This window comes from Gadus morhua, chromosome 5 (assembly GCF_902167405.1).
Source record: "Gadus morhua chromosome 5, gadMor3.0, whole genome shotgun sequence".
NCBI lineage: Eukaryota > Metazoa > Chordata > Actinopteri > Gadiformes > Gadidae > Gadus > Gadus morhua.
The window spans coordinates 12,668,800-12,694,659 of NC_044052.1; the positions used below are offsets into that span (position 1 = coordinate 12,668,800).

The window sequence follows — 25,860 nt, forward strand, 5'->3', positions numbered from 1 at the left end:
AACCAAGCCAGAGATATTAACATAATACACCCAAAAGTAAAAGAAATTAGTATCAACAATCCAGGGTTTGTCTCCATTTATTATGGCATTAGCATATAATTAAAAAAAAATAAATAAACGACCACGGCGTGCTCCCCGCAGTACCCTGATGTCCACCATCTCTAGTCTGCCGTCTCTCCACACTTCTGCCTCTTGGGAGCGGGTTCTGCTTCAGGCCCTGGGGAGGAACAACAGTTGGTTTACATGACCGGCCCGGGGCGATGATACCTCAGTGAGGTCACGGAGGAGGAGGAAGGCTCGAGGGCCCGCAGGTAACAGATCTGATCCAATAACAATGGTGTGTCATGAAGTATAGGAAGTATTGCACCCATTACTGTCAGAAGAAGATGTGATATAAAGATCCCATGCCATGAAAATTACACTTTCTGAGGTTTTCTAACATTAATGAGTTCCCCTAGCCTACCTGTGCTCCCCCAGTAGCCAGAAATGTCGTTGGGTGTAAAACGAGTTCAGACGCGCCGTTTTCCCCGTATGTCGTTATGAGGAGCGATGCCACCTCCCCTTTCTCTGCTTTGCCAGCCCAGAGAATTTGGCCCGACAATGAGCTACGACCTTGCGAGCGCCACATACGCAAGTGTTGTACACAGTGAATAGCGCTAATGTGTCGAGGCGGAGGGTCCTAGAGATTATCGAGCGTGCGTAAACGTCTGTGAGAAGGACAAATATTTGACAACCTGCTACGTGCGATTACAATGAGCAAGCAAACTATTGACTCGTTCTTCCGACCTTCGGCTAGTGTGCAAGCACCACCGCCAGGCATCGGGCAGCCCGCTGCCGGCAAAGGGCAGCCGGCAGCGCGCGGTTAAGTCTACTTCAGATTGATGTGGACATGGAAGAACCAGAGAACACGACGCCATTGTTTGAGATTCATAATATCGTCTGGAGGCGCACACAGCTTTTGGCCGTGATAATATATATTATATGATATAGATACCGATGTATAATATATTATTTAGATATAGAGCTCCAGGACTCCCGCCAGAGCACCCGGAGTGTTCTAGAATAATTACAGAACACGGCCAAAGGCTGTGCGCGCCTCGCCATTGCGATACATCCACTGTAAACAGAGCGCATGGTACCTTGGCTGCAAGCTGCTCAGGGCCACACCCCCACCCTCCTCCTTGACCCGCCTCTCTCCTCCTCATTTGCATTAAAGCTACGGACACCGAAACAGCGCGTTTGGGGAAAGCTCAATGTGCGACTGGCTCGTAGTGGCTGTAATTCTGCACCACGACTGAATTTCGGGAACGTCTTCAAATACTGTGTTAGGGGCCCGCTAATATCTATATTAAAGCATCCATAAAGAAGCATGCCATGGGACCTTTAATGATACTTTGGGACAAGCTCAGCCTTTACCTTTTTTCACATGTAAGAATAAGCGGGAATAAAAAAAGATCCTTTGGATCTAGATAAAAGTTACCGAGATATGTTGGCAATCAAATAGTATCAGATCCTTTACGTCGGGGGATGGTCTGTCCAGACAGCCTCATCGCACAGACCCAAACACGTGGCTGCTACATGGTTACTCACCTGTCTGCTCACCCTCAGAGCTGAACAGCACCTCTTTGGGGAGCGGGAATCTCACACACATCATGTCCTTGTTCGGCGCTACGTTGCGCACAAAGTGCACCGAGCATCTCCCGTCCAGGCTGACGCCGAGGCTCTGGGAGGCCCTCAGCATCATGTCCCTCTCGGGGTCCTCGTCTTTGGAGAAGCCGTAGCAGTAGACGGTGGGCAGGGCGGCGTCGCAGCTCGGCTCTCCGGCCAGGAGGCCCCTGAATGAGTCCAGGAACTCCACCGCCAGGGCGGGCAGGTTCATGACGATGTGAACGCCGGCCTTGGCTCTGAGCAGCGCGGGCAGCTCCTGCCTCACCGGCCCGCGGACGAAGGCCCTGCCGTCCAGGTTGAAGGTGCGCACCGCGGCGGCCACCTTGTTGATCTTGACGTTGTGCTGCAGCCAGCGGTGGGACTCGGGGTTGAGGTCGTTGGCCAGCACGGTGGCGCCGGCGCGGGCCGCCGGGATGGCGAAGGGCCCCACGCCCGCAAACACGTCCAGCACCGTGTCGCCGCGCTTCACCTCCTGCACCACCCTCATGTGCTCCGTGCTCAGCCGGGGGTTCCAGTACACCCGCGAGAAATCAAACTCGTAGCTCGAGCCGTTTTCTTTCACCTGCAAAACAGCAACAGAAGATGCACGCCATCAATAGAGCGCTCTGATAGCACCGCTCGCTTCCGTCGCCTATACTAATAAAGTAGTGTTGTTTGAAGTCTCCCCCACCTTAGCCACCATATTCTCCTCTCCGGCTAGCAACTCCATCTTAAAGTTGCGGTACGTGTTATCAATCATGTTGGTCTTGTTGACCACGCAGCTCACACCAGGGTTTTTGTCGATTATGACCTGGCCTTGAATGAGAGCAGCAGAGAGGATGTGTATGAGTAGTGCAAAAGAAAATATTTTCACACATCAGTACATGTTAACATTATTTGTATTAACCATTTCCCTTTCCCCCACATCACTGATGGTCCAAACCCATAATTTGCATTATATAATTGTTTCCCAAAGAATGTCTTCCATCATCTGCGGCTTGTAAATGATCAGAGCCTGCCTTTCAAATGTGCTTTCTTCACGATTACAAATTGTTATCTATATTAGTTAGTTACAGTGTGTGTGTGTGTGATCTCAGTCAATTTCAACTACATATTTTCACAACCTTACCTATGAGGTTTTTAAAGGGCATGTGGTGATCTCTCAAGTTCATGTGTGCGATGTGTCCCACCCGGCTGAACGCGGAGGTGATCTCTTGACCCTCGGGGAGAACAGCCTCCAGTACCTCCTCTGTCTTCAGGTTGCAGTATTTCAGCTGCAGGTTATAATCCTGGAGCTCCTGGGGGACAGCGAACGACCGCAGTGCCTCTGTCTCGGCTTCGTTAAAGGAACTTAGTGATGACACTCTGAGTGGATCCAACAAGACCAGGCGCATGTCATCCTCCTCAATGCCGTCTTCCTTGTCTTGTACCACACGGGGTATACCCGGTCGCTGAACGATCGTCCTTTTCAGACTCTTCACCACTTTGTTCAGGACGCCCTTGGGAACCCGTAGGGATGGAATGACGATAGTCTGAGTGAAGGCGTCTCGGTCCAGAGAGACCATACCACGCACCTCTGGGGGAGCTCGGTAAAGCAAAGCTTTTGTCTCGTGATGTGGAGACTGAGCCATCTGCATGAAATTAGATCCAATACTTCGGTGTGAACTTGAATGCAAGGCTATAAACAAACCCCTCCGATGAACGCTGTGATGTCTTTGCACTGATGTGAAGATCTGCAGAAGGCTATGGTTAGCGGGAGTTTATTATTATGAAATCATTATTACATATCAACAAGGATTACTGTATATAGGGCAATACATTACAACAAGCGATATGATCACAACGTTAACATAAACATTGAACCCATAACACTCACCTCAACATCCTCCAATTCGAGCACACATGCCTGAACCGCGTCATCAACCCGAGCCTTTCGGCGGACTGTGTGATTGGATGAATGAGCCAAACGCTGATCTCTGATTGGATACTAGGCTCCTACGTCTCAAAACGCGACAGAAACATGGTCATGTGACAGACATCATCGCTCTGCTTCTGACTTTAAATGTAAGGCGCTTACAGAAGTTTGATTTATTATGTTGAATTTAACACGCTCCGTCTTAAAAGGAATTCCGTTTACATTATAAAGTTAGATACTTAAACTTTTTTTTAGTTAAGTATTGTGTTGTTTAGCTGTTTTTTTTTCAACCTTTTGTAACTAGATAGAATGAGCATCAATAGCAATGAAAGCGGTGACCTTCCAAACTATGGCACTACCCCGAACATCGGAGATGACGAAGCAACCCCTTTATTAGGGAATGTAAGTAATATCATATATCAAGCTTGTTATATTGCTCTGTCCCCTTAAATATGTTAGTGGGTCAAATAGTGACCACACATCTGTGAGGTAAAGTTAGAATGCAAAGTTGACTAAACCTGTTAAATAAAAGGGTCTGTATTAGTGTCTTGCTTCCTATTCTGTCGGATTTGTATGTTTTCGTTATACTGGTATGTTTAATTGCCTGCCCAATGTCATGGTGGTTCTCCCGTCTTTTATGACACCAGAGTGTCCAATTATTCCAGTCCAAGGGTCATTCAGAGCTTGTTTTGAATCTGACACCAGAATTACACCTCCCAGGATATCCCCAATTAAAGAGGTCAAATTTTTCCGGGTAGGAAGTGTCCCTATCCCAAGCCCAGGCAGCTGTCCAGCGACCAGTGGCTCAAATCGAATCCCACCTTATCGCGTCCGTTTCCATTCCTAGAACCCACATTCCACCACAGTGTTGTGTTCTGACTGTGGGTACTAATGCGGTTCTTAGCTGCTCGTCTGTGTTGAGCATACACCTACATAACATGGTTCCATCCTTTCTTCCTTATGCTGGTGATTAGGCGTCAGAAGCGCCCAGGGTCAAAGGAACACCCTTCGCTGCCTGCGTGTTCAACCTGATGAGCGCCATCATGGGCAGTGGAATCCTGGGGTTGGCGTTCGCTATGGCTAACACTGGCATAGTGGGTTTCTGGTAAGTAAGCCATATGTTATATTTGGGACGGCTAAGTCGTTAGATTTTCATATTTTATTCATGTGCTTATTTCTGTGACTGAATCACAAGAGCCTGATTGTGTTTGTTCTGTTTGCGGTTCAACCATAGTATTCTGTTGCTGCTGGTGGCCGGCCTAGCGGGCTTCTCTATACATCTGCTCCTCCAGCTCTGTGACCAGACAGGTAAGAGACCACGAGGCCATTGGTCTTTCGTCTTTTGTGAGTTGTTACGTTGTTGTCGCTGAGGCATCACATCTGGAAGTCAGCTGATGAGGTGCAACGTGTACAACAGTGGTCTGAGTTAACGGTATCTGATCTGCCATTGTTCAGTTTGATTTCCCCATCAATGAAGACAAAGGGAAGTGAAAAGTTCATGTTGATCAGGATGTGTACAGCTATTGATTCATTATACCTAAACAAGCACTTCCTTTCATAGTCTTTTCAAATGGCAATAATGGGTCTACTATGCATAATTGCTTTTGATTAGTTTTTTTTATGCATTCTAGGTATCAATTCGTATGAAGATCTAGGAGAAAAAGCTTTAAAAAAGCCTGGGAAAGTAAGTTCACTCTTCAACATAAATATATCAGTGTCATATATATTTGTATTGGTGTCATACATATTTGTATGGGTATTATTATCATACATCGATGTAGAAATGTAATCTCTGAAAAGTAAGGACATTCATTATTTGTGTCTTTAGCTTATCATTACTTCCGGGCTAATTCCTAATTGTCTTTTAGATTCTGGTTGGACTCAGCATTCTGACCCAAAACATTGGAGGTAAGTCATAAGCCTTTCCACTTTGTAGCATTCACATGTGTGGTTGATACAGGAAGAATACATGCTAAAATACTTCTCATTTAATTGAACACTTTACAAGTAGCACATTATTATCAACAGCCAAACATCCCCCAACAGCAGGATCATTGTTCAGTCATACAGTTTCCCACCTGACAAACCCAAGGAGGTGTTCTCTGTATGTATGACGTCCGCTGCATGGCTGCTGTGATCTCTTGGTAAATTACTGACGGCTCTCGGTAGGCATATTGAAAGAAGATTGCAGTGTTTCTTAAGTCATAAAGCTCATCTTGCACTAAATGGGGTTCAAACTAATATGTAATACAGAAATGGTAAATGAAGTAGTAGTAATATAAAACATTTGTCCATAGTCACATTTGACCTGGGGTGCACTGAACATTAACAATCAGATTTTAACAATGTCACATGTTTAGGCCTGTTTTATTGCTTTACACACTTTGAGCATAAGACTGTAGCTTTTACTGTTTACAGGAAGGTTAGGCAAGGCCCCCTTTAATTTAAGTGTGACACAGCGCCCCCTACTGGCTACCAAATAGTTTGTGTTGAGGTACAGCTTTTTCCTATTGGAAGCTGTTGCCCAGTTTAGGTGATAACCTTTAACCCTGTGCTGCTGTCCTCGCTGCCCTCTCCCCGTGGCCTGAAACCCGAGCCCTCCTCTAATTGATCACTGATGGTAACCCGCCCCCCCCAGTGTTGAGTAACCTAATGGGACGCCCCCTCCCCCAACCCCTCTAGCCCTCCCATTTCCCCACACACACACACACACACACACACACACACACACACACACACACACACACACACACACACACACACACACACACACACACACACACACACACACACACACACACACACACACTGTGAGCTTAGGTGTTGGCTCATCTGTGGACATTAGTAGCCAAGCTGACTGGATTACTGCACTGCCTCTGGTATGTTTGCGGTTTTCCAGGCATGGGATAGTATGTGTGAGAGCTGCCACTACAACAGCCTGCATCTGTCCAGAGCCCTGGCCCCTTTTTATAAGGGTACAATTAGCCTCACTCTGAGTAAACACTCATCTACGCTGCTGAAGGCTGTTCAGCCAATTGACCCTAATGACGGGCCGGGCTGGGGCTCGCAGCCCGGCCCTCCACCTAATGAAATGAGAGCGCCTCTGCCTGATTTGGAATCCACCCCTCTGTGCCCGTGAGGCTGACCACACACACAGAGTTTACACAGATTCCCCCTAATAGGATTTATCATGACTATTTATTATTAGGCTACAATAGCATTCCAGTGTTGACCGATACGATCTGTTTGTTTGCCCAGGGTCTGTTTTTGTTTGGATATGTAAGTACCACTCCCGGATGAGTTTCCGTAGCGTCTCACTGCCTTTTAGCGCCCTGCTGGAGGTCCCCTACCGCATGCAACTAAACCGTGATGGAAAAGTTCCTCCTTACAGAGAGGGTTGGACAATTTGTGAATTAAAAAACAGGGTAGCTATTGTGAAGTAACTTTGAAGTCACACCTGTCCACCAAAGTGAAGAGATTCTAGACTCTTCCTCTAGTGATGGAAGGGCCATTCGTGCGTCTGTGTGGTCACGGAGGTTGTTAAAGGAATCTTCTAAAGACAACAATGAGCGGATCTGTGGGATTTAAAGTCCAGCCGGCTCTGGGGAGAGCAGAGGACCTGCCCTCGAGGCTGGGAGGCTCCAGGGAACTCCTGGCTCCGGCTGACTCCCCGACAAACCCCTTTACATCTCCAGTAAAGGAGATGTACCTCCCCTGAGCTGCGGCTCACAGGCTCCCCCCCACTTGGTCCACCTCTACCCCCACCACACGCACACACGCTCCTCTCCTGCTACCCACACACACTCCTCTTCTCCTCCTCCACCTTAACCTCCACCCCCACCACACACACACACACACACACTCTCCTCTTCTCCTGCTCCACCTCCACCCCCACCACACACACACAGGCTCCTCCTCTCCGGCTACACACACACGCTCCTCCTCTCCTGGTGCACCCTCACCCCCACCACATCCCCACCCCCACCACACACTTTCACTCCTCTCCTTGTGATGCTTCGGGGGCCCGCTTTGCGCGGCCGGAAGTGACCCAAAGTGTCCTCTTTGATTGGCTGCATGCAGGGGCTGAGGGGGGATAGACTAGCCCACCAGAGACGTAGGCCGATGATTTCCTGTTTCCTAAGAAGGTGGGTGGGGGGGAAGGTCCAGGATTAGCGTCGGGGATCATTATTGTTAGCATTCCTTCCCTCGCCAATTCTTCTCTCCTGGCTGCTTCCCCTCGGCTCCGGCAGACAGCGTCTGCGCAATGTCTGCTCCTCTGCAGAGGGCTTTGGGGGTGATCCCTGCCGGAGCTGGGCACCCCACCCAGCAGCCTGAGCTCAGAGCCGCAGCGACTCTTCAGCCCCCCCCCCTCCCAACTCAGCATGCATGTGTGTGTTATAAACAGTACGCTGCCGTGACATCATGTTCTAGTGTGTTTAAATATGAAGGAGTGGTTCTGTGACCTGCGTGTTTTATCAACCATTGTAAACCCGCTGTGTTCCTCGTTGCAGCGATGACGTCGTACATGTTCATCCTGAAGTCGGAGCTTCCGGCCACCATCAGCAGCTTCCTAAGCCCTGGCAGTACGATGTAAGTACGGCGAGGAGATGATGATAAACGCGTCCACAAAACATGGCACCGCCTGCTTTATTAGATCCGCAGGGCCGCGGTGGGACGACCTCTTCCCTACAGACTAGCTTGATGGATTCTTAAAACGTGCGCTCAGATAAACACCGCTTCCCATTGTAACCCCCAGAAGGTTCTAGATAGTACCTTTTGGCTGTCAAACAACTGCAAATCGACCATCTCGCACCACAAGGCTACGCAAACAGGAATTAGCCCCGGAGATGAGGAGCGTTTGAGAAATGTGGCAGTAGAAGTAGAGATGCGGGCAAAACCACAGTAGAGCACTGTCTGAGCGGTCGGGGTTGGAGGGGGGCGTATGGTGTAGTGTAACACGGAGCAGACCCAGAGGAAATGTATACGACGTGATGGACAGCCATTCATCACCCTTCCCCGGCAGCCCGTGTCCTTCAGGGGAGGGGGCGAGGCGGAGCGTCCCGGGGCAGGAATGTAACCTCCATCGCTCTATTATCAGCAAAACGGATTCAAAGCGTGTGTTTTTCGCTGCTCTCAGCCCCAGTCCATCAACATCTGAATCTTCACCGCTGCACAGCTGCTTCGTGTTAGGGCTCGGTGTTCACCCCCCCCCCCTCAAACGTCTCGCACATGTTCCCCGGGATCGGAGTGATACAAGGGGATATCAGTTCTGCCATTCTAATTGCAGCTCGCTGCTGAGCGAAACAAAACAGTTCTGTTAATGAGCGGCTCTGGGATGTTAACACACTCGGTCCCCACAAAGCCTCAGTAAATGAGTCGTTTTATTCCCCGAACCAGAGCTCGCCTGCTGGCTCATTAATCCCAATGTGGTCGTGATTGGAAGTTGTCGTTGAGGTTCCGCGGCGTTCGCCGCTGTCCTGGTGACGCTCTGCCCCGTGTATCTCTGTCTCCACGCGCTCAGAGCCGGTGAGAAGGCCCGAGGTCACAGAGGACAGCTGTGGGTTTCGGTTGGTGCAGTGTTGGCTGGATTTATGCTAATCTGTAACACTTGGTGGAGATTGACTTGTTGGCAACGGCGCTCCAACCTTGACTGAGTCCTGCTCTGCGGCTTGTAATAGCATGAAATGCGATGCATTTCATGGGTTTTCCATGTATCTTCCCCCCCCCCCCCCCTCCCCCATCCCTGTTAACCATAACTTCTCTCGGCCTCAAAAGCATGGCCTTCAATCGCTTGTTGAGGTTTCTTTACACAACCCGTGTTGGCACTACGACTCCTCTGTGAAGGAGAAGAAGCAGCAGGGCCGTAGAGGAGCCAAGTGCTGGCGAAGTACGGGTCTTGGGCGAGAGTCAATTGTGACACCAGTGTTGGCCGGGAGAGAGAGAGAGTAAGGGTCAGCGCAGTCCAGCGTGTGACATGAAGTTAAAGAGCAGAATTTGTGTAGACAGAGAGGCGAGACCGCCAGCGCCTGCGGTAAACCCTGCAGCTGTGAAACTGCCAACCGGGGGTCACTGGGTGTTGACGTGGCGAGAGCAGGTGCTGCCGACTGGTGGGAGCCCCATTAACAGCCACGGAGCCCGGCCCTCGGGGACCCCCTGCTGGTACCGTGAGGGCCCCTGCCCCGCCCGGCCGCCCGGCCCGACCCCAGCCGGGCCCACGTTCCTACCGCATGTCGTCAGCCAACACCGCCCGCGTCCCCGGCAACGGTCTCACACACGACGACTTAAGAACCTCATCGTCAACAGAAAATATCTGATCTCCTTCTGCGAGAGAACTGAGCTGGAGGAATGTAGGGGTCATATAACTGAGCGACGCGGTATTTTAATTTGAATCGCATACATGTAAGGGTTTGCAGGGGTTGAGGTTTCTCAATGTGTGTTGCGTGGCTGAGATGGTCGTGCTGCTTTGGGTAAAAAATCACAACCCATTTCTGAGGAGTTGACCATTACACATCCATCTCTCCTGTCTTCAGTCTGGGGTCAATTCTTGTTTGGACTGTATTGTTTAACTAATGAGTCCTTGTTCTGCCGCTTTACCCAGGAGTGCCTGGTATGAAGATGGCCGTATCCTGCTGATCCTGGTGACCGTGTTTGTCGTGCTGCCACTCGCGTTGCTAACCAGAATAGGTATGAAGAAACGCTCTTTCCCGTCTCCTGTCCCTGTTTGGGTTCCTTTGCTACCACTCACCGGAGCGGCCATCTTGTTTCTCCCCAGGGTGGCTGAGCTACACCAGCAGCATTTCGTTCTTCTTCATGCTGTACTTCGTGGTCGTGGTGAGTGGACCTCGGTGCTCATTCTTCAACCGTTCCACTTTCTACTGGTCCCCCAACAGACCCTCATGTGTGCTTTCCCTCCCGCTCAGGTCATCGTCAAGAAGTTCACCATCCCCTGCCCCCTCCACCAGAACGGCACCATGGGAAACGACCGGTTCCAGGTAAGACGGCCTCTTCCTGTGGGACCGCTCTGCACCGTGTGTACAAAGGGCCGGGCCGGGGGGGAGGGCTATACTGTCACGGCCAGGGGATTAGGAAAGGGTCCAGGAGATGTAGCGCACTGATTGGGCCAGCCCTTCCTGATGTGGAACAGAGGAGGGGGGAGGGGGGGAGGTGCCGGCCCGGAGTGTCTGGTGCCGGTCCGGGGAAGTGGGGGGGGGGGGGGGGGGGGGAGTTCAGCTGACCTTGCCCCAGCCTGGAAATGAACTCTGACCTTCACGTCTTATCAATGCAGATATGCCGTCGGTTCACTGAACGGGCTGTTGTTCTGTGTGACTCTAGGATCCTATTTATTCCTACTGCCACATTGAGAGTGCCACTGCAGACCTATAGAGCTGAAGTCGGGTAGAGCTGAAGTCGCGTAGACCTGACCTGTAGACCTGTTGCCATTTAGAACGGTAGACACTGTAGACCCTGTAGACCCTGTAGATCTGTAGACCTATTGACCCGTAGACCATAGACCCGTAGAACTATAGACCTCAGCACATCCATGTTTGACCTTTGGTTTCCCTTTTTGTTTTTATTGCAGATCTCAAACAGCTCGGCATCAGAATGTACTCCAAAAGCCTTCGTCATCTCCAGAAAGGTACCGCGCCACTGGAATACTAGTATAATTTCACCCCCATACCGGAAGGATTCAATTAGTTTCTCTGAGTTTCAATGCTCCAGGGTGTTTCAACCCAGTCCGAGTTATTTTTTCGCTTTACAGTTTTATTTGTGGCAACATGGCACAATGCTGAAGTGAAAGTGTCCTCTTGCTCCATAATCCAGTTTTCAAGCCTCATCATTAAACAATAAAATATCTAGAGAGAGAAGGTCAATTTCATAATAAAGATGAGGATACCAAGCCTCCTTGCTTGATCTGTGTGTGTTAAGTTGTTTAGTAGAGGCCTTCCTGCTCCAGGATGAGTGAATTACTCCAGTGTTTACCTGCTTCTGCTTGACTGTTCTTCAGAGTGCTTATGCCGTCCCCACCATGGCCTTCTCCTTCCTCTGCCACACGGCTGTCCTGCCCATCTACTGCGAACTCGACCGGTCAGTACCAGCCCGTAGCATTTGAGCGAGCACCATTAAGGCCCAGTCCTTAACCGCTGCGCCCCGCAGTATCGCTGCACGTCTTCCCCTCTCCCTCCTATCCACCTTCCCGCCTATCTCACTCTACAAAATAACAATTAAAAAAGGATTAAACCCTTCAGAGATCCCTGGAGGGGCAGCAGGGTGGTGTGAGGCGTCTCACCGGAGGGAAGGCCTCCTGGACCAGAGGGCTGGGTTGTGATGTTGTGATCCGCTCTCCCCAGGCCCACCAAGAAGAGGATGCAGCAAGTGACCAACACCGGCCTCTGCCTCAGCTTCATGATCTACCTGCTCTCCGCCCTGTTCGGCTACCTCACCTTCTACAGTAGGCCCCCCCAACGTCTCCCTGAGTAGCAGCTGCTGCCCCCCGTTTGAATGCTTGCCTCGCTGGTGTGACACTAGAGGCCACAGCTGTGCCTGTTCCCTGACAGGCCACGTGGACTCTGAGCTGCTGCTGAACTACGACACCTCGGCCCCCCGGGACCCCATGGTGATGATCGTCAGGCTGACCATCCAGGGGACGGTGCTGTTCACCGTGCCCCTCCTCCACTTCCCTGTGAGTCGGCGCTCAATGACTCCATCGCCCGTCGTTTTATTTAGCAGACAAAGCGCGTCCTCCCCTTGATGGGTTCTAGTTAATGTGAGCTTTATTATTGTATAGCATGTGTTGTTTTTTTTCATAATAATAATAATACATTCAATGTATATTCTGCTTTTCTAAATACTCAAAGATGCTGTACAGAGTGAACACAAAATAAAATGATTTAGTAAGAACGTATATTTTTAAAAGATTAGGAAGGGGAGAGAAGGGAGGAGATGATGGGGTTAAAGCATGAAGGCTGTAGAATGTATGCTTGTTTGTCCCTTGACAGTTCGATAGCGATGAGAGGAATGGTAGACGATACAATAATCTTTGGATCACGGCCCTCAAAGAAGAACATCTGGTTTGCAAATTGACAAATGCCTTAAAAGAGCTGTCTTCACCCTCTCAGAATAGACTGCCTAAGAAGAAGGTTGATCGGGGCCGTGAACAATGACAAACATCTGAGAAACGTTAAGGGCCGTATCCTCTTTAAAGTGTGTCGAGTGCATGCGTTTGAGTGTCTCTCTCCCTCTCTCCAGGCCCGTAAGTCGCTGATCACCTTGCTGTTCGATGGCCGGCCCTTCTCCTGGCTGCGCCACGTCTCGTTGACCGTGGGCATCCTGGTGGTGGCGCTGATGGCCACCATCCTCCTCCCTGACTTCAGGAGCATCTTCGGCGTTGTGGGTCAGTACCATCTTACACAGGATCCTCTTTATTAGGTTGGGCACCAAACAGACAGTCACGATAATAGTTTAAATTTAGAGGGGTAATTAGGATCCATACTCACTTTGATAGGTTTATGCTTTTACTTTAACTATGATTATTAAAATGGATGATTTTGTTAATTTGATTATATTCTTGGAGAAACAATATTGTGCCCCCAGTATCTTCTGCCCTCATGCTACTGAGGTTGCGGCATCGGTCTGTGCACCATGAAGTAAAGAAATCTTCCAGATGATAACTCCTGATGTTAACTCCTGATGATGTTGTCCAGGGTCCACCACGTCCACCTGCCTCCTGTTCGTCTATCCTGGGATATTCTTCCTCAAGCTCAGCAACCGACCTCTTCGCTCCGCTGAGTCCGTGGGTGTGAGTACTCATCTCTCACCTGATTGGTTGTTAAACGGCATCGTCACAATACCAGTCTGGACATCTTTAAGTCAGGCTCACACAGGCTCCCGACATGGAAATACAGTCTGCTCATTTACCTAGACAATAATTACATATCAATAGCAGGATCGAATGTATAATGCACATTTGTATATTTTATATTTTATATCAAAGGATATGTATAGTAAAACAATAAATGTATTCATCATATGTTTTTTTAGAATTCCAGGCATTATCGTCTCTAGTGCTGTGAGCTTCCTGCACGACACTATTATTTTGTGATGGCGTCTCAGACTTCAGACGATGAGGTGGCTTATTTTGCTGCGGGGCAGTAGCCTGTCTGTGGACTAGTAACCCGTCTGTTGTCTAGTAACCCGTCTGTTGTCTAGTAACCCGTCTGTGGTCTATTAACCCGTCTGTGGTCTAGTAACCCGTCTGTTGTCTAGTAACCCGTCTGTTGTCTAGTAACCCGTCTGTGGTCTATTAACCCGTCTGTGGTCTAGTAACCCGTCTGTGGTCTAGTAACCCGTCTGTTGTCTAGTAACCCGTCTGTTGTCTAGTAACCCGTCTGTTGTCTAGTAACCCGTCTGTGGCCTAGTAACCCGTCTGTTGTCTAGTAACCCGTCTGTGGTCTAATTACCCGTCTGTGGCCTAGTAACATGTCTGTCGTCTAGTAACCCTTCTTTTGTCTAGTAACCCGTCTGTTGTCTAGTAACCCGTCTGTTGTCTAGTAACGCGTCTGTGGTCTAATAACCCGTCTGTGGTCCCTGTGTCCCTCAGGCCGTGATACTGCTGGTCTTCGGGTTGTTTGTGGGGACGACCAGCCTGTGTCTGATCATCGTCACCTGGGTGCAGGGCAGCTGAACGCGCACACACACACACGCACAAACACTTTAATCAACAAACAGAGGGAAACTGTGCAATTATCTTTTAGATGTAATCAAGTCGATCATTGTCATGTATTGAAATCCTCAAATGTTTTTATACTTTGAAACCCCGGAGGATATTTTTTTATAACTTGGAAAACTTTTATTTTACAAAAATGTGCTTGAAATTTTGCTAATACAGTACATGAATGTTATTTAATGCCTGTTGGCCAGTAATCTTTGTTTAATTCAGTTAATAGGCCTGATATTTTAAGCTCTACAGTGTAATTATAATTATATGCATTGTAAATGAGGTTGCGTTTTTAAAGGAAATGTTTTCATTGTTTTTTTTGTAATGAGAGGGAGATCACCCGGATTGGGAAACCAACTAGAAGGTTCTTGTTTCACCGTAAACAGGAGTGCCTTCTGATTATCTCAAATGTTGCCCAAATTTGCACCACTCTGTCCTCCACTTGCACCAAGTCACTGCTACTGTTTTTGATGTCATTTTCGTTTTGGCCAGAATTATGATATTTTGATGCAATCTTTAGGGACATTGTATCCAAAACCCTCAGGTCCACATTTTATAGAAAAACACGTAAAACACTCTGTTATTCTGTAGTGAATGTCCTGTAAATACCAAAGACCGATTAGAGGCAGGATGAATCGAATATCTTCTGTTGTCTCATGTCGAATCTTAATAAAGGGAAGTATCTTTTAAAGGTATATTCAAGTCATTTGTTATTATAATTGATGAAGCCGCGCAATGTTTTCGAAGGCAGATCAACATGAAACATCTGATATCCTGGGTTCGGGTTTGTATCAGCGCTTTGGTATGTGTGAGGTTCTGGGGCCCCGTTTCCTAGCGCGGGGCTGGGGGCCTCTGTCTCTCGCTAATAAGAGCCAAATGCTCTGTTAATCCTCGTGCGGTTGGACGGTCCACGCGCCGCCTGGGCAGCACGGCCCGCCCCCTGCTGCCTTTAATCTGGACCAATTAGGTTAACTAGTCTCCCTCCCGGTCCCGCCCATAAAACACTGGCCTCTCGCTGCTCACACCCCCTTAAAGCCGGCTCCTGGTCTCCCGCAGCATTAGCATAATATAGGAGGTCCGACTTTTAGAGCCCCAGCTGTCTTCATCTGGCTGCGGATTGTGGTTGAACTCATCCATGTTTAATGGCGTACGAAGGCCTTTCGACAGAACACTTCCCAACACATTCGAGATGCCACGTAATTATTTAACACCGTCACAAACCGTCGTCAGCGATGCAGGCTGTTGTCATGGCTACCCTGGCTGAAAAGCATTGTGAATGTCAGTGATCGGGCTCTGTCTTGTCATACTCGACACAAGATTACCACCTAGGGCCAGAAGAGACGTGTGTGTGTGTGTGTGTGTGTGTATGTTATCCATTCAAAACATACTTTTCTGTGCCATTAGCCCAACACAACTGCTGTTTCTTGGGGGGGTAGCGTTTAGCATGTGCGGTGCATGTTAACACACACCAGTTGTTTTAATGGAGGCTGGCTGGGGGCAGGCACACTGGGCCGGGAGGGGGTATTTTTGTTTAGTTAAACTCACTCGCACCCTGGGCCTTGCTCCAGCAGTATGACAACACCATCTCCTAACCCTAGGAGATGGAACAGGGTGGAGGAGGGATGGTGGTCTTAAATTAGGCCCCCGTTGGCAGCCTCCACCCGCCTATTGTTTTAGGAGGTGTTGGTTGTCTACTTAGAAATGTGTTTTGTTATTGAAAATCTGGACTTGTTCGGGTCCCACGTTCCCCCGTTGACCTCTCTCCTCGCTCGGCACCGAATGCGCGCATCTTCAGTTTGTTGACACAAATTAAACATTGAATTGTTCAGCCTTCTTTTGAGGTGCACAATATGGTGTGCCTCGGAATCAGCCGCAAGTTGAAGAGGGAACCTCTGGCCTCGTTCAGAGAGCACACCTTTGGTCATTGCGTTTTCTGTAAGATTAGAGACCTCTTTAATCCTGGCTGTCATTACTGTACGTTTGCGGTATTTAGCAGACACTTTTATCCAGAGCGACTTACAACAAGTAGATTTGTCAGAAGAAAGAGAAACAACAATATATCGCTGTCCGTACAGTAAGGATGTTCATGGAACAGCGCAGTCACTGACAATCATTAGGTTAAACCATTGCCCGTATACAACAAAGATAGCTAGGATAAGATGCTACAAGATACATAGTACTTTATTTAAGTGCCAGGACGTACAACATACAATAAGTGCGTACGAGGGGTGTGCTATGTCATAACAGAAAGCCAGACATCCATCCACTGACACCCGTGTGTTCCATCGCCACGTAGCCTCCCTCCCCCCCCGCCTGGAGAAGGGGCTCTCATGGAGCGCGGGGCAGGGGGTCCATGGAGCCACAACACCACCGTCCACAAATACCGCTGAGGACGCGGCGTTGTGGCTCAGATGAAGAATTGCTCTCCAACTCTTCCTATTCATCCTGCTCTTCTATCTCCCCCCCCCCCCCCCCCCCCCCCCTTTTCAGTGTTTATTTCTCTGCTCTCGAATCGATTTCCGCTCCATCAGTAGACCTGCATGCCGCAGTAACAGCATTTCTAGGGCTCGGATTCTGTTGTTGTTGTTGTTGTTGTTCAAGATCACAGATGCACATTCATTCATGGTGTTGTGGTAACACCCCACGCCTCAGCAGTATTGACAGTGGGGGGGGGGGGGGGGGGGGGGGGGTTGTTCCAGAGAGAATCTTAGCCGGACAAAAGAAGCTCACAATTCATTTGAAGACAAAAGGCGTCTAACTGCCTGCGTTGTTACACGGCCACAATGGCAGCGCTGGAGGACTGTGGGCCTGCTTGTGGTTTCCTCTCGCTCTCGCTGCCTTGTAAATACATCACGGCGGGAGCGGCTTTGTCATCAGGCTCACCACGGCGTCGGGAAGACTCTGTTGTGTGCGTGTGTGGATGAGGAGTGTTGTGCTTAGCCTCAACAGCTCTCTCTGAATGCCCAGAGCCTCATGTTCTATAAAGCCTCTCTCAACACACACACAGACACACACATCGACGTTGCGACTGGCGACTCTTTAAAAAACACCCAGGAAGGCTTGGCTGACGGACTCATTACACGTGTCAGTCAACAATCAGCACGGCACACAATGGCACACGCACAACAACAGAGCCTTGACTCCACAACCGCTGTCGCCATAGCAAATAACACCTTTATTGGCCGGCGGGCGTGTGCTCCGTGCTTTAAACCTCGGTAGATGAACCAGTCCTGTTGTTTGTGTATGAGGATGCGCTCCTCTCCTGGGTGGGGGTGAAAGGGCACGGGGAGGAGATGTAACGCGGGGCAGTGATGGGGACTCATTGGGCATGGCAGCCTAGTCTGAGCTCTGAGGGGGCTGTGTGTTTATTGGGGGAGGGGGAGGCCCTGGGAGCCCCCCCATCAGCCCTCGGCTCAGCCCTTAATGCAGCCCTGACGCCTCGCTGGCGCAGGGGCCACACTGCCCCACATCTGGAGCCGATTACACGGGAGGAGCCATGACACAACCCCCCCCCCGTCCCCCCCGTCCAGCTCCCTCTCCTTTCCCTTCCTCTGCTTCACCTCCTTACCTTGAACGTGTTTTATTCCTTTCATGCTGTTGTGTTCGACAGCACCTCTGTACCTCTTAGGACACTTATCTTGTCCTCCGGTCGTCGGTTCTTCACTCAGTCCGTTTGGAACCACATCATAAATAACAGTTATATTTAGGTGTTATTTTTCAATGCACTCCCAGGTCCATGAATCCATAGTAGTATACTGAACTAAATGTGCATTAAATTATCTGGTGGTGCAGCGCTGGGCAATAAACACCCCTTGTGAATGAAGAGACATTTAGTAGCAAATTAGCTTTTACAGGTGTGATTTACGGCGGTGCTTCCACCGAGAACCTGTGTGTGTGTGGGTGTGTTAGTTGCACTTTGGCCGTGTGTGTGTGTGTGTGTGTGTGTGTGTGTGTGTGTGTGTGTGTGTGTGTGTGTGTGTGTGTGTGTGTGTGTGTGTGTGTGTGTGTGTGTGTGTGTGTGTGTGAAGGAGATGGATGTTTATGTAGGCGTCTGTGTATACGGCTGTGAAAACCCCCTGCATCTTGCCGGGGTTATTGTGTAGGAGAGTGTAACCCCCATGCTCCGCAATGCGAGGAGAGTTCAAGAGTCCAGGTAATAGTGCGTCCAGCATGGGGGGGAGTTAAATATGCTGCTGCCTCGAGTCTTAATGACGGATGGAGGTTTGTGGTGTTGCAGGGGGTCGTAGATATATACTAGCCCCTCCGGACGTCTTTCACCGGGGTCAAAGTGCTGAGAAAGACGGGGTGGTGGGGGGGTCCATACCTGGTCCATATTCTCCCCGTTCCCCTTCGTCCCGTTTGGCACCAATGCTATGATTCATTAGCTGCAGTTACAGGCCAGACCTGGGCAGGGAGCCAGAGGATTGAGCTGTCCGACGTTACTGCGGCCAACACTGAAACATGGACTGTGACGACAATGTGCGAACGCTACAGGTGGCACTTAAAAACGACTCCGTTATGAATTATGGGAGCGCCACATGGCAGCGACCCCTTTGATTGTGTATATTTCCGTATACGGCGTTTTATTTATTTCCTGTCTTGCGTGGTGACCTTTTCCCTCCACGCCGATCATAAAACCCCATCCACAAGTGCTTTTTTGTGAGCGAGGTATGCAGACTTGTTGACCGGGCCGTAGTTGCAGACTTTTCTCATGCGAGCATAATTCAGGAGTTTGTCATCGGGACCCATGCAGGGAAGGCAGTGGAGAGTTCAAGCGAGCAGGAGTGGGTCAGGGTGTACATGGTGGAGGGTTTGGGGTGGAGGGTGTATGAGGAAAAACATTAAAAAAAAACGAAACAAATCATTCAGGCGCATAAAAATGTCAAGTCATGGTCCAGGAAGAGGAGACGGGGAATGATAGAAACACAGGACTTAAGACTCATCCAAATGTCTTCATCGTAAATTACAGAAAATGGGAGGAAATGAGAGAACAGAGGGCGCAGCGCTGGAAGAGAGGTCTCCATCTGCCACCTGCTGGACAGATGCGTCTGTTGCTCCATCCCCACCCCTCTGGCCATTTATGATATATATTTAGGCGTTATGCTTATGCCAGGACTCCGCCTACCATCCGATAAGGACGTATGCTATTTTCCAAATATATATATCGTCGCTGTCCGATGAAAACCGCGTATGTCCATTTTTGCCGATTTTGAGATTTTACGATGATAGTTATGTCCAGGTTCATTTCCGTATACAGTATGCGTCATGAACCTAATTGACCAATGAAAAGTTGTGAAACACGTCATCTGATTTTCAAGTATATCCATTTGGTGTCAAAGCTGTCAGTCCCGCCGCGTATCTCCCGCCCTGTGGAGTCATCTCATTAGCGTCTCTGGAAGCGCATCATCGGGTAGCCGAATAACACTTTGAAGGTAAGGTATTTAGTTTTTTTGTCAACTGTTCTCAAGTTTATTCTAGTTGCAATATAAGATGAAGTAATTTTCACCGAATATGTTTTATTGTGAACCTGACTGAAGAACGTAAATTAAGTAGGCTAAATAGGGCTGTAACGCGTATCGAAACCGTAATCGCGACGCTCACTTTAACTTTTTAAGCCACGAACCTGTCTCGCCGTGTGAGAAGGCAGAAGCGCGATACGCCCTTTCTAACTCTCCGGTAAAATTGTCCGATTGAAATTTGTTAATTTGTCTAATAATAGTCTGCTGACAGCGCCCCCTCTTATTGATGCCGTAAATTTGCGACGAGATGCCCTCTCTGTGATGACAGCTCTCCGTGGTTACGGAGGATTTCATTTCTCCACACCCTTCGAAGTCCTCATATGCGATATGAACGACATTTATCGAGATTGGGCCAAGCGCGAAAAAGATTGCCTGTGTGATCCCTGTCTCTATTGTTTTGTGTGATTTGACCGGCAGTTTGTCTGCTTATAGGTCGGAATGAAGCGGCCACCGATTATTGACAGGATGGGTAGGCCTACTTTATTCTACCGGAATCGTTCGCTTATTCACGAGACAGTGTCTAGTGAAGAAGCTTATTCACTAGACAGTGTCTAGTGAAGAAGCGAGCGAACTACCAGAATCGTTCGCTTCTTCACTAGACACTGTCTAGTGAATAAGCAAACTATTCCGGTAGAATAAAGTAGGCCTACCCATCCTGTCAATAATCGGTGGCCGCTTTATTCCCGCCTTCATAACGAGGCATAGTGTTACGAGTAACGTATGTGTGTGCGCGAGAATGGCAGTGTGCGTATGTGTGTGTGTGAGTGACGTCAGCGAGCGAGCGGTAGGTGCGTCTATCACGCGCTACCGCTCGCTCGCTCTCCTCGCTCGTCCACTCACTCGCTGACGTCACTCACACACACACATGCGCACACTGCCATTCTCGCGCACACACATAAGCTACTCGTAACACTATGCCTCGTTATTGCGACGTTCATGTTAGATGTTCATGTATTTTCCCATCTATTGAAAGATGGCTATTAAACATTTTGCATTCTATACGGCCTGATTATGTAATTATTTAAGCTGCATAGCCAATGAGAAGCGCCAATAGGATATTTGACTAAACCACCAAACTAGTTGAGGGTTTTTGCCTACCTGCAAGCATCCTCCAACTTCAATCTTTGGTTATTTATTAATTAATTTAGCTGTACTTTAATAGGATTTCCGAATTGAAGCTATGTTGACTGGGCATAGCGCTATATTTTTTTCTGATCTGGGTTTTTCCCTTTCTTCAGGATGTCTTTCTCTCTTAAGGAGATGTGTGAAATGGTCAATGTCAGGTATGATAGGGTACTTGAGGCGAACGTGAGGGTCAACAATGAGGAGGAAGGTTTGTAGGAAACTAAAATTGAGTCAACCAGACAGGAAAGTCTAAACTGTATTCATTACTCTAAATGGTTTCCCTCTGTCATTGTCAGATTCAGTTGAAAGTGACGGTGCAAATACAGCTGCCAATGAGGGTATGTACTTTAGGCTTAAATATTTTTTCTCCCAGTAGCAGCTACCTACTATTCTGCAACCCAAAGCCTATTGATGTGTTGCACATTAAGATGAAAGCCTGCCACACTTGTTGTTCTGATTCCCTTGATCAAGGAAGGAATCCAAATACTAACTCATCAAATTGTATGTAGCTAAATTAAAAATGATTACTCATAGAGAATAGGTACGTTTGCTGCTCAGTTCTGAATTTTTAAAGCATTGTCGTGTGCTAAATGTACATTATATTTTATTGTTGTTAGATTCTCTGGAAAGTGATAATGACAATCACTCTGAAAGTGCCAGTGATGGTAAGTATCTTATTATTCTTATTCTCAGATTAGGCTACACTACAGCCTCCACCTCACATTGGTTTTGAGTTGGACAGACTAAAGCCCATTACTAATTACAAATCGAGTGTATTTAATCAATTATGAGTCCAAATGAATGCAATCTTATATCAGAATGATGTCATAAGTGCATTTGTTGTACTAAATGTGTTCCTCTATATTGCTCTTAGACTCACTTGAACACGATCCTGAAAATGACCCGGAATACACACCTGTCAATGAAGGTGAGTAACTTATTGTCAATTTGTTTTTTTACATTTCTGTCAGCTACTAATGGGCTCAGCCACACACACACACACACACACACACACACACACACACACACACACACACACACACACACACACACACACACACACACACACACACACACACACACACACACACACACACACACACACAGCAATGCCAAACTTTAATGCATGCCTACACACTGACACACATATTTCCACATGCTAAGAAACCATGTAACAGAAATGGGAATTTGTGAAACATGTTTTCTTTTGTTTTTCTTTTAATCATATGAAGATGCTGTTGATGTTGATGTTGCTGTTGACCGGGGAAGGTCAAGAAAGAGGGCCAACCCAGACGCTTGGAAGGGTAACATTCAGAAAAGGAGAAGAATGAGGGGCCAATCATATCTTGGACGAAAAAAAAATGAATTCATCAACATAGAAGAAAGAAAAATGGAGGGGCGGTGCCTGGCTGAGGCCTGCCGGAAATCCAGCAAACTACACTGCACCGAAATCGATGAAGGGAAGAGGGAAAAAATATTCAAGTATTTTTGGGGGAAATTGGACTGGAAAGAAAGGAAAATCTATGTGAAGTCACTGGTGGAGGTGAGTGATGTCAAGCGGCGCCGGACAGAAGCGGTTCAGTCTCGGAGGTCAGCATCTCTCTGTTGTTTTTTATGTGTTGATGGTAAAAGGCTCAGAGTTTGTCAGCGGATGTTCCTGTCGACCCTTGGCATCAAGCAGTGGAGTGTTCTAAAATGGGTTGGAAGAAGAGATGAAAGTCCTGAGAAGACGGCAAGAGTGAGGGTGAGGACAGAGGAGCGGGACTTCCTAAAGTCCTTTCTTCTTGAACTGCCGAAAGTACCATCGCACTACTGTAGGTCCTCCTCTTCCAAGATGTACCTGGAGCCTTTATTCAAATCAATCAATCATCTCCACTCACAATATAAGCAGGCATGTGCAGCCAACGGCATCCAGGCTCTGTCAAGACAAGTGTTCAGTAACACCTTTAAAGAATTAAATCTGTCATTGTTCCATCCAAAAAAAGATCAGTGTGACACTTGCTGTGCCTTCAAAGCCGGGAACATCGAGGCTGCTGTGTGGGAGGAACACTGCGTTAAGAAGGACGAGGCACGAGCAGAAAAGGATAGGGACAAGCAACTTGCAAATAACACCACCTTGGTTGCATGCATGGATCTGCAGGGCCTTCTCCTCTGCCCAAAGCTTCAAGCGTCTGCCCTCTATTTCAAAATGAAGCTGAGTGTCCATAATTTTACCATCTACAATATGGCATCACATGAAGCGACAAATTACCTTTGGCATGAGGGTGAGGGGGGGGTCTCTGCCAATGAGTTTGCCTCCTGCATTGTGGACTATCTTGAAACACACCTCACTTACACTGAATTCATTCTTTGGAGTGATGGGTGTGGTTATCAAAACCGAAACCTGGTCCTGAGCAATGCCCTCTTAAAGTTTGCCACTGAAAGAAAAAAGCAAGTGACGCAGAAGTACCTTCAAAGAGGCCACACACAGATGGAATGTGACTCTGTGCACAGTGTGATCGAAAGAAAGCTAAGGAACCGAGATGTACATGTTCCAGCTGAGTATGCTGCAGTCATTCGGGGAGCTCGTTCAAGTCCAAAACCATACGAGCTGAAGTATGTTGATTACAGCTTTTTCCAAGACTTCAGCAAAGTGAAAATCTGCAAGTCAATTCGACCTGGTAGCAAAGCAGGCGATCCTACGGTGCATGACCTCCGAGCAGTCAGGTCTGTACAGACTACTTTTTCATACATGAAATATTTGCCACATCATATTAAAATATTTTGTTTCATAAATCTAAACTTGCTTTTGGTTCCCTCCTATTCTCTGTTCGCCGACATCCCTCTTTCCTTTCATCTCTCTATTAGATACAATGTGGACGGCAGTATGGAGTTCAAATTACTCCACTCCGACAACTGGCAACCCTTCACATCCCCATCCCTGAGGAAGGCGTGTGTCAGCGTGGCCCCACTCTATACATCCCCCCAGAAAATTAAAGCACTGAAGTTCAAGCACCTTCAAGAACTGAAACATGTCTTACCGAAGGACTTTCATCCATTTTATGATGCACTTGACCATGAGTGATGGTCAGCTCAAATAGCACAAACAATAACATACACACCACTATTAAACATTATTTATTTATTTATTGATAAAAGCCAGTGTGGTTTTTCTGACTACCTATATACATGTCTTATTGATTAATATATTAATGAAATGTTATATTTATTGAGTATTGAGAAGTAATTGTTTATGTGCATGTTTGAAAATGACTTGGTTTTATCTGTTGAACTCTTGGAATTCCTATCTGCCAATCTGACAGGAAAGACATGATTAAAATCTTGCATTTAGGCAAGTTGCTATTTTATAATTCCACCTGTAGTAGCAGTAGTGAGTCTAATTAGCCGTAACTGCTTAAACAGGAACGGGCTAGTTGGAGTTTAGTGAAATGGCAGCTTCATTTTTCCTTTTCTTTTCTGCAATACAGTGCCAAATAAATATTATTTTGATGATAGCCTGGTGAGACAATAGCTTTCCTTTACAGTAGGCCTAACTTTATCGCAAGAAAAAGTTTTCCCATTGTCGCCTGAGACGTAGGTCAAGGAGTGGAGGAGTGACACAATTACGGTAGGTCTAACGTTACAACCTCTGTATAGCTTGTTAGTGTACTGATTCATTATCGCTTCATAGTTAGCAGGAGACATAAATATGAAGGGACAATGAATCAGTACACTGATTTTCATACTGACAAGATTAATAGGCTATGCTCAGTTTATTAAATAGCCTTAGGTTGGACGTAGGCTATTTAATAAACTTAGCGTAGCCTATTCATCTGTCAGTATGAAACGCGACTTGCCCATTCATGATCGGAAGAACGCGTATCGACCACCGTTACTGTGAAATATGCACGTATGTCCATTTAAACTCGATTTTGGTAAAATGTGAACTATACCATCACACTGGCAATATTACGACTACATTTAAAGAAGACGTACCAAGTATGACAACGCTACGTTCAACTGCTTTGAAATTAGGGTGTTTTTTTCATTTCCTGAAAAGTAACCGTTTTGGATATACGCGAGTTTCATCGGACAGCGACGATATACATAAATATGATAGGCGAATATTCCCAATTGATCTGAGAGCACATCTAGACCTACATGTGGGTCTATAAATTAGTAAAAAAGTTTAAGTCAAGAAAAGTTTTTACAGTAGTACAAAAAGTCACAGAATATCGAATGCATGTCAAATGGTCCGTTTTTTTTTTTTTTTTTTTCTGCAAATACCCCATGCCTTGCTCATGGACCTGTCCTGGAGGCAGCTCAGCTGTATTTGAAGTCGCTTCTACAGCTCCAAACTTGAGCCTATCAGCCTGAACCGCTTCTTCTAGAAGCGGTCAAAGCAGACTCACCGCCTGGCTAAATCTACGGCCATTTTCTGACAACTTTATGATTATGACCTTCTCTCCCTGTAAGGTCACGTCTAAGAGGTTGTTTACAAGACGGTCTTTCATGGAGGATGTGTAGGATGGGGAACACATGCGCTTTATCTGAACCAGCTGGAGGGGGGTTCCGACATTTGGCAGAAGAGGGTCAAGTCTAACACTAATAAAGAGCCAAGACTTTGATCGTGGCATTTACGGAAAGAGAAGTCTGCCAACACACAAGAGCAGTTCTGCCAGACTTGAGACCGACTGACTGCCATTGCTGGGAGTCGGACACATGATGGACATATGATGAAACGTTCCTGTGTGTATGGACACACTTAAACTATCAATTTAACGCCAACATAATGATTAATGAGAAGTAGAAACACTTATTTTCAAATTCGTTATACATTCACTTATTTCCCAACCACCCCCACGGGGGGGCCTGTTTCCCAGGCGTTCCTCCTCACCTGGTTGAGGTGCTCCGACCGCGCAGCATTGTGGGAGAGCGTTTCTTTCTTCCTGAACGTATTC

General features: G+C 47.7%; 3 protein-coding genes across 9 annotated transcripts; 2 read left to right on the top strand and 1 right to left on the bottom strand.

Annotated features, from left to right (window-relative positions):
* Nucleotides 1-61: 61 nt before the first annotated feature.
* On the bottom strand, nucleotides 62-3,613 carry trmt5 (tRNA methyltransferase 5). 2 transcript variants are annotated; one of them, XM_030356704.1, is made up of 5 exons: nucleotides 3,524-3,613; nucleotides 2,777-3,380; nucleotides 2,339-2,463; nucleotides 1,591-2,230; nucleotides 62-217 (listed from the first exon to the last, which is right to left on the bottom strand). In XM_030356704.1, the coding sequence occupies exons 2-5, from the start codon at nucleotides 3,282-3,284 to the stop codon at nucleotides 162-164; spliced, it is 1,329 nt and encodes a 442-aa protein (XP_030212564.1). In that variant the 5' UTR covers nucleotides 3,285-3,380; nucleotides 3,524-3,613; the 3' UTR covers nucleotides 62-161. The 2 variants fall into 2 exon arrangements, with proteins under 2 accessions (XP_030212564.1, XP_030212563.1); XM_030356703.1 differs by having other exon boundaries at nucleotides 2,777-3,390; nucleotides 3,524-3,583.
* Nucleotides 3,614-3,668: 55 nt separating this feature from the next.
* slc38a6 (solute carrier family 38 member 6) lies at nucleotides 3,669-14,967 on the top strand. 5 transcript variants are annotated; one of them, XR_003976781.1, is made up of 17 exons: nucleotides 3,677-3,964; nucleotides 4,537-4,667; nucleotides 4,797-4,870; nucleotides 5,194-5,246; nucleotides 5,431-5,470; nucleotides 8,074-8,152; nucleotides 10,161-10,246; nucleotides 10,335-10,393; nucleotides 10,483-10,554; nucleotides 11,142-11,198; nucleotides 11,568-11,647; nucleotides 11,911-12,011; nucleotides 12,118-12,242; nucleotides 12,809-12,953; nucleotides 13,264-13,358; nucleotides 13,601-13,687; nucleotides 14,160-14,269. XR_003976781.1 is itself a non-coding variant. In XM_030356711.1 (16 exons), exons 2-16 carry the CDS (start codon nucleotides 3,872-3,874, stop codon nucleotides 13,479-13,481), a joined length of 1,413 nt encoding a protein of 470 aa, XP_030212571.1. In that variant the 5' UTR covers nucleotides 3,669-3,711; nucleotides 3,867-3,871; the 3' UTR covers nucleotides 13,482-14,397. The 5 variants fall into 5 exon arrangements, 4 of the variants coding, with proteins under 4 accessions (XP_030212571.1, XP_030212572.1, XP_030212573.1 ...); XM_030356711.1 differs by having other exon boundaries at nucleotides 3,669-3,711; nucleotides 3,867-3,964; nucleotides 13,264-14,397; XM_030356712.1 differs by lacking the exon at nucleotides 13,601-13,687 and having other exon boundaries at nucleotides 14,160-14,967.
* A 6,070-nt stretch (nucleotides 14,968-21,037) lies between these two features.
* On the top strand, nucleotides 21,038-24,414 carry LOC115543963 (uncharacterized). Of its 2 annotated transcripts, XM_030356682.1 has the most exons (6): nucleotides 21,038-21,128; nucleotides 21,217-21,258; nucleotides 21,538-21,585; nucleotides 21,795-21,848; nucleotides 22,153-23,626; nucleotides 23,768-24,414. In XM_030356682.1, exons 1-6 carry the CDS (start codon nucleotides 21,056-21,058, stop codon nucleotides 23,982-23,984), a joined length of 1,908 nt encoding a protein of 635 aa, XP_030212542.1. In that variant the 5' UTR covers nucleotides 21,038-21,055; the 3' UTR covers nucleotides 23,985-24,414. The 2 variants fall into 2 exon arrangements, with proteins under 2 accessions (XP_030212542.1, XP_030212541.1); XM_030356681.1 differs by having other exon boundaries at nucleotides 22,153-24,414.
* The last annotated feature ends 1,446 nt before the right edge of the window (nucleotides 24,415-25,860 follow it).

Coding starts and splice junctions, on each gene's coding strand:
- trmt5 (XM_030356703.1), bottom strand. CDS start 3,567: ATGACGCGGTTCAGGCATGTGTGCTCGAATTGGAGGATGTTGAG. Junction 2,464..2,776: donor GCCCTTTAAAAACCTCATAG/GTAAGGTTGTGA, acceptor CTCTCATTCAAG/GCCAGGTCATAATCGACAAA. Junction 218..1,590: donor CTCTGAGGGTGAGCAGACAG/GTGAGTAACCAT, acceptor GTTCCTCCCCAG/GGCCTGAAGCAGAACCCGCT.
- LOC115543963 (XM_030356681.1), top strand. CDS start 21,056: ATGTGTGAAATGGTCAATGTCAGGTATGATAGGGTACTTGAGGCGAAC. Junction 21,129..21,216: donor GGTCAACAATGAGGAGGAAG/GTTTGTAGGAAA, acceptor TGTCATTGTCAG/ATTCAGTTGAAAGTGACGGT. Junction 21,259..21,537: donor AAATACAGCTGCCAATGAGG/GTATGTACTTTA, acceptor TATTGTTGTTAG/ATTCTCTGGAAAGTGATAAT.
- slc38a6 (XM_030356711.1), top strand. CDS start 3,872: ATGAGCATCAATAGCAATGAAAGCGGTGACCTTCCAAACTATGGCACT. Junction 4,668..4,796: donor ACTGGCATAGTGGGTTTCTG/GTAAGTAAGCCA, acceptor GTTCAACCATAG/TATTCTGTTGCTGCTGGTGG. Junction 10,247..10,334: donor CGCGTTGCTAACCAGAATAG/GTATGAAGAAAC, acceptor GTTTCTCCCCAG/GGTGGCTGAGCTACACCAGC.